At 35.8% G+C, this 14,113-nt stretch overlaps 1 protein-coding gene across 1 annotated transcript; it reads left to right on the top strand.

The window, feature by feature from the left end:
- The first annotated feature begins 5,133 nt into the window (after window positions 1–5,133).
- Window positions 5,134–7,256, top strand: LOC101266401 (peptidyl-prolyl cis-trans isomerase CYP59-like). Its single transcript, XM_004252472.5, has one exon. It carries the CDS (start codon window positions 6,006–6,008, stop codon window positions 7,152–7,154), a length of 1,149 nt encoding a protein of 382 aa, XP_004252520.1. The 5' UTR covers window positions 5,134–6,005; the 3' UTR covers window positions 7,155–7,256.
- Window positions 7,257–14,113: the final 6,857 nt, after the last annotated feature.

Here is a 14,113-nt window from a genome sequence, read left to right on the forward strand (position 1 = left end):
TATAAAATACAAGGACAATTAAGGTCATTCTTTTGTACCATTTTTTTCCTTGACTATTTCATTCCATATAAGAATTCTTGAAGCTTTATTGAAAAACTTCCTTCAAACTTTCATATACTTCAGACACCTCGATTGCATCAAGGATTTTCATATAACCTTCATTGTATAGCTAGACATGACAATTATTCATTATATGCATTCAACTTTTTCATATGTTGTCAAATCAAAACAAACCTTATTGCATCCACCATAGGAGAAACATCTCCAATAATATCAGGATTCTTGCGACAAACCATTATACCCCAATGCACAAGTCGTACTTGATATCTTATGGATATATTATCGCATAATAATTTATTTGTACCCCACTCTCTATGACAGATTTGAATTCAACATCATCTTCACAATTTATATCATTGAGTGATACCTCATATCAAAGATAACGTCGACGGTTATTTGATATCAATTCCAACAAGACATAACTTATCTAGATCTCTTCATATTCATCATTTTTCAGGTACCTTAACCTTTTTTGAGGTTTTACGAAGTGTTATTGCGTGGTGCTCTCTTATAGAATTTGTCTCATTATCATGACCATATTGATCATTTGCCCCTTTCCTTCTTCAAAGAATTTTATATTTTGAACTGATTGGTCTATTACGCTTCCAGCGTATCATAGACTCTGTCCTTCAAGGACTTCTCATTGGAGCATTTGCAGTTGAATTAAATCATAGGGTCAGTGCATTCATCTGTCAATTGATATATAACATTATACAAATAGATTATCTCTTGAACTTTAAGTTCACATACTTATTTAACGAGGATCTTATTAATTCATAATTAACCTCACATAATTTTCAGTTGTCAAATCATCTCTTCCCCTAATGTTAAAAAATCTAACATTCATCCCAATCTTATTTGGAAATTTATTTTTGTGCGTGATGGAACAATTAAAATCATAACCGCACATTCAACATTTTATATGAAAATTATATGGTTCTTGACCCTAAACCAATTTTACTGGGGAAACCTTGTTGGCTTGATGCATACATGTGTTGCTACATGTTAAACAAATTTATCTCATACCAAATTTTATTTGGGAGTTTTGTTCTCATAATCATGATTTAACGATAATTGGACCTCCAATTATCGTTAAATCAACCAGCATAATCAATATAATTTCACAATTTTGAACTGTGCTCTTAATTTAACAATTCGAGCAAACAACCTTACAAACACCAATTTGTAAGTTAACAACAAAACACATGTGATCATCGCATAGTTGCATCTTTCATATAGTTGCAAATGATCCACATGATAGGTGAATGGACCCATATTCACCTTTTTATATGTTCCAAAAACTATAGGGGATTACAATCTCAACCTTAACTAGTACAATGAAAACAAGCAACACAAGAGAATTTATGAAGAATCTTTTATTTCTTCATCATATAATCTACATGAATTCTCAATTACATTTGCATCACGTTTAAACCAGAATGGTCAACCGGTCATGTCAACTGATCATTATTTTAGTACACTTATAGTTTACTTTTTTTTTTTGCATATGAATTCATCAGCATGCCCACATTTGTGTGCAACAAACAAGAGGAAAAAATGTGTAATCATTTACATAAATATTTATAACCCTCTTCGATTGTAGTAATTTAAAGATATTAAATCTTTTCATAATTTATAGTCTCAATCTTTCTTTTTCATTCATCCGAAACTTAAAAAGTTTCTTTTGAGACTTACTACAACCCCATTATTATTCCTCTGGTAATAACACAACTCGTTAGAGCTTGCTATTTTAATTTTGTGTACTATCACATATTGCATGACACCATCTCTATGGTGAGCATCTCCTTGAAGAAGGAAATTATATTATTATTGTCATGGTCAAAATCATTACGAGCAAGACGTCTTTCTTGCTTTACTTTTGTTGTACCATAGGTACACAACCAATGACAAATTTGTATTGCCACACAATATTGACCACAACTCTTATAGGCAAGAACTATTTCTTTCTTTTGCCCTTTCGGTAGTTCACAATAAATATACCATAGTGACATATAATGTACAATACCATTAACCATTTTTGTCAAATAAAATTTGTTTCCTCTCAAACCTCCCGTAAAGGTGAGTTTTGACATATATCATTTTTTTTAAACTTTCCATAGAGGTGAGTTGTGGCATATATTCAACACGGGTATGTTTTATCACATCTTGACCCATTCTCTTATAGAATGGTCGAGCATTCACGATACTCATCATAAGTCACATTCTCTTCAAGGAATGGACTAATCATTTATATGGATTATAAGTACATTGTCATGGTTTTAAAATTCATTATATTTCCATGACACACCTCAATATCACTTTGAAAGATCAAGTGTACCACACTTTATCTTCTTTTATTTTGATGGAGGATTTATAAAACTTATCAAAATATTGGATCGACAAGATCGCAAGCCCAATGACCTTTCATACCATTTTGATAATAAAAATTACCTTCACATTTTGAAGGACTCTTTGGAGAACCCATAGTGTTCTTCATTTAGCCATATTGATGACTTATAATTTTGTTCATCCACGCCCTTATTTATACATTCAATCACTTGTCATCTTTCAGATTTATTATTCACAACAACCACATTCGTATGATAGAATGGAGCAGTTGGGTAGATTTCAAACTTATCACATACTGCTACCACATTCGTTTTAGCAAATGGAGCAAATTCATGAGACAAATTTCAAGAATTTTCATTAAAAATATATTATTTTTGTCTTAGTCATCATTTTATCATCACTATGGTACATTGACTCAAACTCAATGTCTTATCCATATAAGACGTGTATAATTCTATGAGACTTGAACCCAATTATGGTGCATCAAAACTCAAATTGATGTCTTACCCTCTTGGTGCGATAAAACATGAATCTACCGTCTTACCCTCAAATATTTTTTTTTCATTATGCTGCATCCAGACTTTAACCTGATATCTTACTCTTCTGGTGCGATGAAACTTGAATCCATCGTCTTACCCTTAACCAACGGTATAATAGAGCGAAGTATAATATGACTTACCATTTGAGTCTTTCAAAAAAATCAAAATAATATTCAAACTCATGCTATTAAAATTTTATATATACCTTCTTCCATTTAAGAAGTTTTGTATAACATGTCATATTCAACCAATAATTGTATATGTCTTTGGTTCCTGATAATTGTTAGTGACTGAATACTATTTTATTCTAAATCATAAAATATTTAGAAAATACATACCTGATTTTTATGCAAATAATACCTTGATTCTCATAACGAGATCAACTAAAACATGAGTTAAGGAAAAACTAAAACTAACTCTCAATTGGCTAGAGACTCGAGCTGATAACGTATTATAAAATCAAGCTCATAGGAATATAATCATAAAGAAAAGAAGACAAGAGAAGTAGATAAAAGAAGAGGAATTTTCTTTTTATTCAAGTGTATGTAAGTCTCATATGTATATCATACAATAGTGAATGAATAACCCTATTTATAGGTTAAGAAATCACTGTAAAAGTCATCATATTAAGTATCATAATAAATAGATAAATTCTTATCCAAAAAGATTTTAAAAACCTACTGAATATAGATAGTTATTCATGTACTAAATTATGGATTATCACTCATTTAATGAATTTATAACAAGGATCATATTTTTTAAAAAGGCTTAATAGCATTTTTAGTTCCAATTCTTGGTAAAATTTGATTTCATCTCGTGTAATATATCGTCCAAGTATAAATGCATGCACGTTTAATTCTTTTGCAAGTGAATCATTACAATTTTTCATAATTACTACCGACTTTTACTATTTAGTTAGTCGTACATTTTGTTATTCACATATTATTACTCCATATTTAATGAAATCATAATTAGGCAACTTTTACATATAGCAAATATAAAATTTATATTTATATGTTATAGTAGAATTTGCATAATTGCGTTCCATAAGAAACTTATATATATATAGTTCGCTATACATATACAATTAAAGTGAATTGTATAAAACGAATTGTATAAAACGAGAAAGAGAGAAATTATATACAATTTGAATTGTGTGAAATGAAAAAGTGAGAAAGATATAATTGAATTGTATAAAACGAGAAAGAGAGAAATTATATACAATTTGAATTTGTATAAACGAGAAAGAGAGAAAGACAAAAAGAGACTTGTGCAGGAATATACAATTGAATCGAACTGTATAAAATGAGAAAGAGATAAATTATATACAATTTGAATTTGTATACAACGAGAAAAGCAAAAGAGACTTGGGGAGGAAAATATTTGTATTGTATAATTATAAGTGTATAGGGCAAAAATATATGTATTGCATGTGTTTATACAATTTTCTCTCGCTTTATACAATTAAAACACAATTTATGCGATTCTATTGTATAAAGTGAGAGAGGCGAGCGACAAGAATAAGCGAGCGAGAGAAGGAGAGTGGCGAGCAAGAATATGAAGGAGAGAGGGACTGACAAACAGTTTGCTATGGAACACAAATAAATCAAAGGGTAGCTACTATATTTATTTTATATTATTAGTTTGTCATTGTATACCATTATCCCTAATTTAAAAGATACGCCCTCCATTTCATATTGGTTCACTATCTTACTAAGAATAGTTATCTCATTTTTGTTAAATAAAAAAAACATAAATTTAAGTAAGAAATTTAAGAATTCCACAAGTAAGAGTGGAATTACCTTCTATTCTATTCTTTTTGTAATACACAAATGTCATGTTTTTAGGCATTCCGAATACATAATTTAGGATACAATATTATGGATAATATCTATCTATTGAGCTTATTAAGGGAAAAAAGAGTAAAAATCAAATTAAGATCCGATAATATCAATCTGTTGCGCTAATAAAGGGAGAAAAAAAACTTAAAATCAAATTAAGATTCTATGAATTGTGCTATTCCATTTCAAATTGATGTCAAGAATTTAGTCATACATTTAAAGGAACAAAAAAAAATGCAAAATTTAAATTCAAATTTCTTTTTCTTGTTCATCGTTCTCTCTGTTTCATCCACAGTCAGAAACTTATTAAAATACATAATGAATATTTTGATTTTGTTGAGGCATTCAGGAATCTAGAAAAGCGAAGTTAGATATGAATAATACAAAAGTGAAAAAATAGATGATACAAATAGAACGAAAGTGAAGGCGAAACAATTGTACAAAGATAAAGTTACTCTAGTGCGGCTGTAATGACAATATACAAAATACATAACTTCAATTTTTTAGTTAAAAGATCTGATTAAAAAAGGCATGCGACACATATTTTTATGCTTTAATCATTACTTTTTCATTCTTTAATTTTTGTACAAATCTATATATATATATGTCATGATACATTATTGGTTAGAGCTTGATACATGAGGATGATTGGCATCCACGCATTATTTAACAAGAGCTATTTTGTCTCTCCTCCAACCATTGTTAAAGAAATATATTCAATTTTCGTTATGCAACGATTTGCATGTCTCTACCACATTTAACTTATTATTATTTGCAATAGTTCTTTTGTTGTGGCATTCTTTTTTCTAATTCTACAAAATAATATATAAACGTAAAATAAAGATTATTTACATTCTTAACGATCTTATTAACCCCTAAATTTAATTGTCAAAGATTGCACAGCTTTTTGGTTGAATTAAGATTGATGATATTGCACAAGTCAACTTGTATGGGTTGCGACAAAGAAGAAAAATATTAAAGTGCAAAAAATAATCATAAAATATAAAAAATATGAATTAAAGTAAAAAAAAAAAAAGGAAAAAAAATAAATATAAACAAGTCCTTGATGTATAAGGAAAAGGAATAGTTTTAAGTATATGTAATTACTATAGTAACAGTTTGACCGCGTTACTTTCTTTCTTATAAATAAAGCCAGCCCTATTCGTCCCTCTTCTCTGTATTCACCAGAAATTTCGAATTCTTCCTCAATTTCGCTATGTCTGTCATGATTGTAACAAGTTTGGGGGATATGGTAATTGATTTGTTTACCGATGAATGTCCTTTGACATGCAAAAATTTTCTTAAATTATGCAAGATAAAATACTATCATAATTGTCTATTACATACCGTTCGGAAGAACTTCACCATGCAAACGGGAGATCCAACTGGAACAGGATCCGGAGGAGATTCGATATACAAATTTCTATACGGGAGTCAAGCTCGTTTTTTTGGAGATGAGATTCATCCACGCCTGAAGCATTCAAAGAAGGGAACGGTTGCCATGTCTAGCACTGGTATTGGTGAGAAGAATCTAAATGCTTCCCAGTTTTATATCACGTTACGTGATGATCTAGACTCACTTGATGGACAGCATACTGTTTTCGGAGAGATTACAGAAGGGTTTGACACGCTAAATAGGATCAATGAAGCTTATGTCGATGACAAGGGCAAGCCTCATCAAAATATACGAATCAAACACACTTACCTATTGTATGATCCTTTCGATGATCCTTCCCAGTTAGAAGACTTGATTCCAGATGCTTCACCTGAAAGAAAGCCGGAAGATGAGATTGATGATGATGATGATGTTCGACTAGAGGATGATTGGACGCCAAAGGATGAGGAATTAGGTGTTGGTGAAGAGAAGGAAGCACACTCCCGAGCAGTAATACTTGAAAGTGTAGGAGACATTCCTGATGCTGAGATGAAACCCCCTGAGAATGTGCTCTTTGTTTGTAAATTAAATCCCTCAACTGAAGAGGAAGCACTCTATATAATCTTCTCATGCTTTGGAACCGTGACATCTGTTGAAATTATCAGAGATCACAAGACTGGGGATAGCCATTGTTATGCTTTTATCGAGTTCGAGGACAAGGAGTCATGCGAGCAAGCATATTTTAAGATGGATAATACTAAAATTGATGATCGAAGGATACGAGTTGATTTTAGTCAGAGTGTAGCAAAGTTATGGTCCCAATATCGACCTAGAACTCAAAGAGGCAGTGGTGTTGATGCCTTCAAAGAAGACAAGAAGCAGCATGGTGGACATTGCAACTCAAAGTACACTAAATTTCTGAAAACAAGAAAAGAGACAAGAAATCACAAAGAAAGAAAACACCGGCAAATAACAAAGAAGACACGTTAAGTAAGGCTGGTCAAATAGATCCAGTTATGAGCCTATAACAATGTGTAATCAGTTGAAATTAGATTCTATCCTTCTTTTTATTTATTTAGAACAGTTAAGAAATTATATCCCTCTTTTATTTATTTGTGATACAATAATTTAGAAAAAAAGAAATGGACATAAGAAGAGACTAGAGTTAGCTGTTTAATGGCTGGACATGGAAGCTACTTGGGCTAAAACATTTTAAGAACATAAATTGAACACACCAGAGTCAGGAGGGTATTTTGATCCTTACTCCATACATAGTTCAAGGCACGAACGTCATCTTAACTCCAAAAGTAGTATAAAAAATGCTACATTCCTGCTAAACATGTTTGGGATGTTTAGTTTTGCGAATCCAATTTCCACAAAAAACAACAGATAAAGCATAGAAAGATGCCCCTAACATACAACCCACATCTTTAAATACAGCTAAAAAGTTCAGACTCCCAGTCGAGTAAAAACATACTACTTCTACTTTTATTGCAGGGATATCCATGTTGTCCAAAGCAAAATAGATCTTGAACTGTGAAGATAAAGGTATTTGAGATTTCAAACAAAACCTTCCGACTGCTTCAGGGTTTCCATCTCTATCTGCAACGTCAGACCCATCTATATGAAAAAAAAAAAACTTTGAACTAACTGAAGCCCCCTCCCCCCTCCCTTCAACATAATTCAGAACAAACCTACCAACGTCAATTAATGAGAATGGTAATTCAATGTTACAGGATTCAAAAGAATCCTCACTCAAGCTAACTGGTAATGGTGAGTATTCTGAGGCTACGTTCAAGCTGTGTCACAGCTGCAAAGACTGAAACATGTGCATAAGTTACTACATGAGTATTGTATTTGTATATTCTTCATCTATGTAGGTTAGCTGTCTTCTAATTATTTTACATTTGAAATTCGCAAAGATAATTTATAATATTCCAACCAGTAACTTTCCCTATTTATGCGGCTCTCTAAGAAAAGATCTAAAAAGATACAAGCACTTTTCTTATAATCTAATGTCTGGTGCAGTAGTGTAAAGAAAACGGGTTTGAGGAGAGGATGTAATGTCTGGTTTAGTAGTGTAATAAAAGAAAACTGGTTTGAGGAGAGGATGTAAAATATACAAACACCTGAATACGCACTTAACAGCAGAAGACGACACCCATGCCACGTTTTGAAGAAAACAGAATCAGTACGTCAACTGGGATCAGAAAAAAATACAGGAAACTATATAGAAGCTATCTAAGATCCAACGGGTAACCCATAAATACGAACAAACAAAATAAAATTCCTAACGTCCTACGTCAGCACTAAATCATTTCAGAGCAATATCAAAACAATAATACTAGTATGTTCAAAATAAAAAGAATAAAGAGCTTACCTTCTTCCTCCCTCTCATCCTTTTGTCACTCTCCAAAGGCCAGTTCGCAACTAGCTTTTGAAGTTCAACCATGAATTTTTGCCTTCTTGAATCAGGTACTGTCTGCAATGAACATCAGCACTTAACAATTTTTAACTTTAGTTTATCACACAGATAAGTGATCATTTTTTCAAACACCGTAGTTGTAAAAAATCGAAAGAACCGACTAAAGCCAAAACCGAAAAAAACGACTTTACATGGTTTGATTTGGTTTTTAGATTTAATAATTAGTTTAGATCTTTTTTAATGAAAAACCAAACCAAACCAACCTAATGATAAGTCTGAGAACATGAGAATAATAGGTAAAATAATCTATGTCCATTGATTGCTCTTGCACGAAAGTCTTATTGCGAAGACCAGCTGAATATCTTGCTCATTTAAGCAAAAGAGAATAAGCAAATATGGAAGTGCATGTTTACCTTGTTAATTAGTTTTTTGAGAAAGTGTTGTGCGGAATTTGAGATAATACGAGAAAATATAAACGCGAAAAACAAGACAACAGATTTACGTGGTTCACCAATAAATTGGTTACGTCCACGGGAAGAGAGGGAGCAGTTTTATTATGGAGAGGCAAAAACAGAATTACAGAATAGGGTTTCCCATAGCGTCTATATATAGTGCTAAGCTACGCCCTAACAGGCTTGGGCCCAACATACAGAATCAATAGAAAATTAAGGGCCCAATTCAAGGCATTCAACAAATCTCCACCTTGACTTGAATTCTCTGAACAGATTCTTCAGACGCACTATGATAGTGTCAGGCCTCCCCCTCTTCCTCAGAGTTGCCCCGCAGGGCAATTAACAGCTTCTGATGTTGAGCAAGTCCAAACAGTGTTGAAACTTGCTCTGTGGAACCGGCTTTGTAAACATATCAGCAGGATTATCAGCAGTTCCTACTTTCTTCACCTTGATTCTCTTCTCACTTCTCAGAAAATGATACCTTACGTCAATATGCTTGGTTCTCTCATGATGGACTTGATCCTTGGCTAGACAAATTGCGCTCAAACTGTCACAATACACCGTAGCCTGATCATGATGTAGACCAAGATCACTAACCAGCCCTTTCAACCAAATCCCTTCTTTTGCAGCCTCTGTGAAGGCCATGTACTCCGCTTCCGTAGTAGACAAAGTCACTGTAGGTTGCAAAGTTGCCTTCCAACTGACGACAGATCCTCCAAGGGTAAACACATAGCCAGTCATCGATCTTCTTGTGTCAACATCTCCAACATAGTCTGAATCAGAATAGCCAGTAATCAAGCACTGAGTATCACCTCCATAAATGAGACCAACGTCAGATGTACCTCTAAGGTACCGGAAAATTCTCTTCACAGCCTGCCAATGTTCTCTCCCTGGTTGTCCCATGAATCTGCTCACTACACTGACTGCATGTGCTAAATCTGGCCTTGTACAGACCATAGCATACATCAAACTTCCTACGGCACTGGCATAAGGGACTCGTGACATATACTCCTTCTCTTCTTCTGACTGTGGAGCGAACGTGGCAGTGAGATGGATATTGGCAGCACTGGGGGTATCAATGGGCTTAGATGAAGACATGCCAAACCTCGCTAAGACCTTCTGAATGTAGCTTCTCTGTGACAAGAAAAGTTTCCTTCTCTCTCTGTCTCTAATGATCTCCATCCCTAAAATCTTCCGAGCGGCTCCCAGATCCTTCATCTCAAACTCAGCACTAAGTAAACCCTTCAGCTTCTGAATGTCATACTTCTTCTTTGCAGCTATCAACATATCATCTACATAAAGCACCAGATAGATGAATGAATCATCATTGAGCCTATTGTAGTAGACACAACAGTCATATGAGCTCCGAGTATAGCCCAACTTCACCATATAGCTGTCAAACCTTTTATACCACTGCCTTGGAGACTGCTTAAGTCCATATAAGGACTTCTTCAACTTGCAGACGTGATTTTCCTTCCCTGGAACTTGGAAACCATCCGGCTGAGTCATGTATATCTCTTCCTCCAACTCTCCATGTAGAAATGTTGTCTTCACATCAAGTTGTTCAAGCTCCAGTTTCTGATGTGCAACTATCGCTAGTAACACTCGGATGGAAGTATGTCTGACCACTGGTGAGAAGATCTCATTGTAGTCCACTCCCTCTCTTTGGTTGAAACCTCTGGCAACAACCCTGGCTTTATACTTGACTCCTTCTGCTGGTGATATCCCTTCCTTCTTCTTGAAAACCCATTTGCAAGTAATAATCTTTCTCCCCGAAGGCTGTATGACCAGATCCCATGTCTGATTCTTGTGTAGGGACTCCATCTCATCTCCCATAGCGGCAAACCATTTTTCAGAATCAGAACTTAAAATGGCTTCTTTGTAAGTAGACGGCTCAGATGTATCTACCTCTTCAGCAACCTGCAGTGCATAACCCACCATGTCCTCAAAACCATACCTCGTAGGTGGCCGAACTCCAACCCTCCTTGGCCGATCTTGAGCTATACTCTGATGGATATCTGATGGCACAGATTCTGGAATATCAGTTTCTGTCTGTGGCTCTTGATCCTCCTCTTCAGGTTCTTTTAAATCGCTCTCGTTCTGAATGACTTGAAACTCCACCTGTTTGTCAAGACTCCCAGTTTCTGACGTAGTTGTAGGCTTCACAATGGTTCTAAGCAGAGAACTTTCATCAAAGACAACGTTCCTGCTCATAATAACCCTCTTTTCTGCTGGAGACCAGATTCTGAAACCTTTCACTCCATCTCCGTAGCCCACAAATACTCCCTTTTTAGCTCTTGGTTCTAACTTACCTTCACTGACGTGATAGTAAGCCGTACAACCAAAAGCTTTCAGATTTGAATAATCAGCAGCTTTTCCAGACCACATCTCCATAGGTGTCTTGCACTGTATGCCTGTATGTGGTCCGCGGTTAATCAAGTAGCAAGCTGTACTAACCGCTTCTGCCCAGAATCTTCTATCTAGCCCAGCATTAGAGAGCATGCACCTTGCTCTCTCCAGAAGTGTTTGATTCATCCGCTCAGCTACACCGTTCTGCTGTGGTGTATTTCTGATTGTACGATGTCGAGCAATCCCTTCATCCTTACAGAATTGATCAAATTCAGATCAACAGAATTCCAGCCCATTATCAGTTCTCAACCTCTTGATCTTCTTCCCTGTTTGATTTTCCATCAAAATTTTCCACTCCTTGAACTTCTGGAAGGCTTCACTTTTATGCTTCATCATGTACACCCAAGTCATCCTTGAGTAGTCATCAATAATGGACACAAAAAATCTGCAGCCTCCCAAAGACTCAACACGGCATGGACCCCAGCAATCAGAATGGATATAATCAAGTGTGCCTTTTGTTCTATGAATGGCCTTTGGAAACTTGTTGCGATGTAGTTTTCCAAAAACACAATGTTCACAAAACTCTAGGCTCTTAACCTTATGACCAGCAAGTAAATCCTCCTTTGACAGAATTTGCATCCCTCTTTCACCCATATGACCAAGTCTCATGTGCCATAACTTAGTCATATCCTTCTGGTGAAATTCTGACGATGCAACATGGGCTGAACCTGTAACCGTGGAACCTTGTAGAAAATACAAAGTACCACGTATGACACCTTTCAGAATCAAATTTGAACCCTTCCAGACCCGCAAGACTCCATCTTTTCCCGACCAGCTGAATCCCTTGCTGTCCAAAAGACTGAGAGATATCAGATTTTTCGTCATCAATGGAACGTGCCTGACCTCGTTCAATGTGCAAAAGCTACCGTCATGTGTCCTTATCTTGATCGAGCCTGTCCCAACCACCTTGCAGACAGAACTGTTGGCCATCGAGATGCTGCCTCCGTCTACCTGCTCATAAGTCGTGAACCACTCTCTCCTAGGACAGATGTGATAGGATGCCCCAGAATCAAGAACCCACACATCTGAATGATGAGTGTGCTCATCCGCAACTAGGGCAATATCTTCTTCAGAATTGGTGTCTTCTTCAGCAACAGCAGCAGACACTGATTGTTTTTCCGATTGCTTCTTCTTCTTCGGACAATCAAATTTCCAATGTCCCTTCTCCTTGCAGTAATTACAAACATCATCCGGCTTTGCACCCTTCGACATCGGCTTATTTTTCTTTTCGACGTTTTTCCTTCCCTTTCCGCTACTGGTGAACAGACCGGAAGGCTGTATGTCCGTACTTGTGCCGTTAGCCTTATGCCGTAATTCCCTGCTATGAAGGGCCGATCTGACTTCTTCCAGTGACACAGTATCTTTCCCAACAATGAACGATTGAACAAAATTCTCAAACGACATTGGGAGAGATACTAACAGAATCAGGGCAGCATCTTCATCCTCGATCTTCACATCGATATTACACAATTCTAATAACAAAGTATTCAATTGCTCTAAGTGTTCCCTGAGTTGTGTACCTTCAGCCATTCGTAAACCGAATAGACGTTGTTTCAGAAGCAGCTTGTTGGTTAGAGATTTTGTCATGTACAAACTCTCCAGCTTCAACCACAGACCAGCAGCAGTCTCTTCATCCGAGACCTCCGTGATGACGTCATCCGCGAGACACAGCATGATCGTCGAGTGCGCCTTTTCCTCCAGAATCGCCATCTCAGGAGTAACGACGGCGTTCTTGTCTTTCGACAACGGCGCCCAGAAGCCTTGCTGTTTCAACAAAGCCCGCATCTTGATCTGCCATAAACTGAAACTGTTCCTCCCTGTGAATTTGTCGATTTTCACGTTCAAAGCAAACATCTCGAATTCTCCAAGAACACCGATTAACCGAGAGGCTCTGATACCAGTTTGTTGTGCGGAATTTGAGATAATACGAGAAAATATAAACGCGAAAAACAAGACAACAGATTTACGTGGTTCACCAATAAATTGGCTACGTCTACGGGAAGAGAGGGAGCAGTTTTATTATGGAAAGGCAAAAACAGAATTACAGAATAGAGTTTCCCATAGCGTCTATATATAGTGCTAAGCTACGCCCTAACAGGCTTGGGCCCAACATACAGAATCAACAGAAAATTAAGGGCCCAATTCAAGGCATTCAACAGAAAGCGTAATTGTATGGAATGCTCCAAAATCAGGGACCTATAAACCTTCAACAAGGAGTAGCAGGTAAGGGACAATGGTGTTAAATGCAAGAAAGCACCAAAAATGTTTCTAAAAGTCTACTATCAAGACCTCAAATATTTTACTAATCACTTCTCTAGTAGGCTATATGCTACGAATTTTTGTCCCCTTTGTGTTAATTCAGTTTTGTGTTGAAACAAGAAAGGGAGCAGGTAAAAGAAAACGAATTATCTTACCACATGAAAGTCCACTTCCAAGAGTATGTTCCTTCATGATTTGTAATTGTATCTTCTCAATTTTTCACAAAGCATCCACATCTCCTGCAGAAGCAAAGATGCAGTCAACAACAGTGTGCCAAAGCCAGAGCAGTAAGCTTTAGTGTTTGTTTGGCCTATTATCCATTACAACTGAAGCCCTAAGAAATTCACCCTATTAACTTGAAGCCACTCATGCAACAAAAAAGAAGATTGAGATATAAAGTTCTA

This window comes from Solanum lycopersicum, chromosome 12 (genome assembly GCF_036512215.1).
Source record: "Solanum lycopersicum chromosome 12, SLM_r2.1".
In the NCBI taxonomy this organism is placed as follows: Eukaryota; Viridiplantae; Streptophyta; class Magnoliopsida; order Solanales; family Solanaceae; genus Solanum; species Solanum lycopersicum.

Excerpts from the sequence above, each read along its gene's own strand:
- LOC101266401 (XM_004252472.5), top strand. The coding sequence starts at position 6,006 with ATGTCTGTCATGATTGTAACAAGTTTGGGGGATATGGTAATTGATTTG.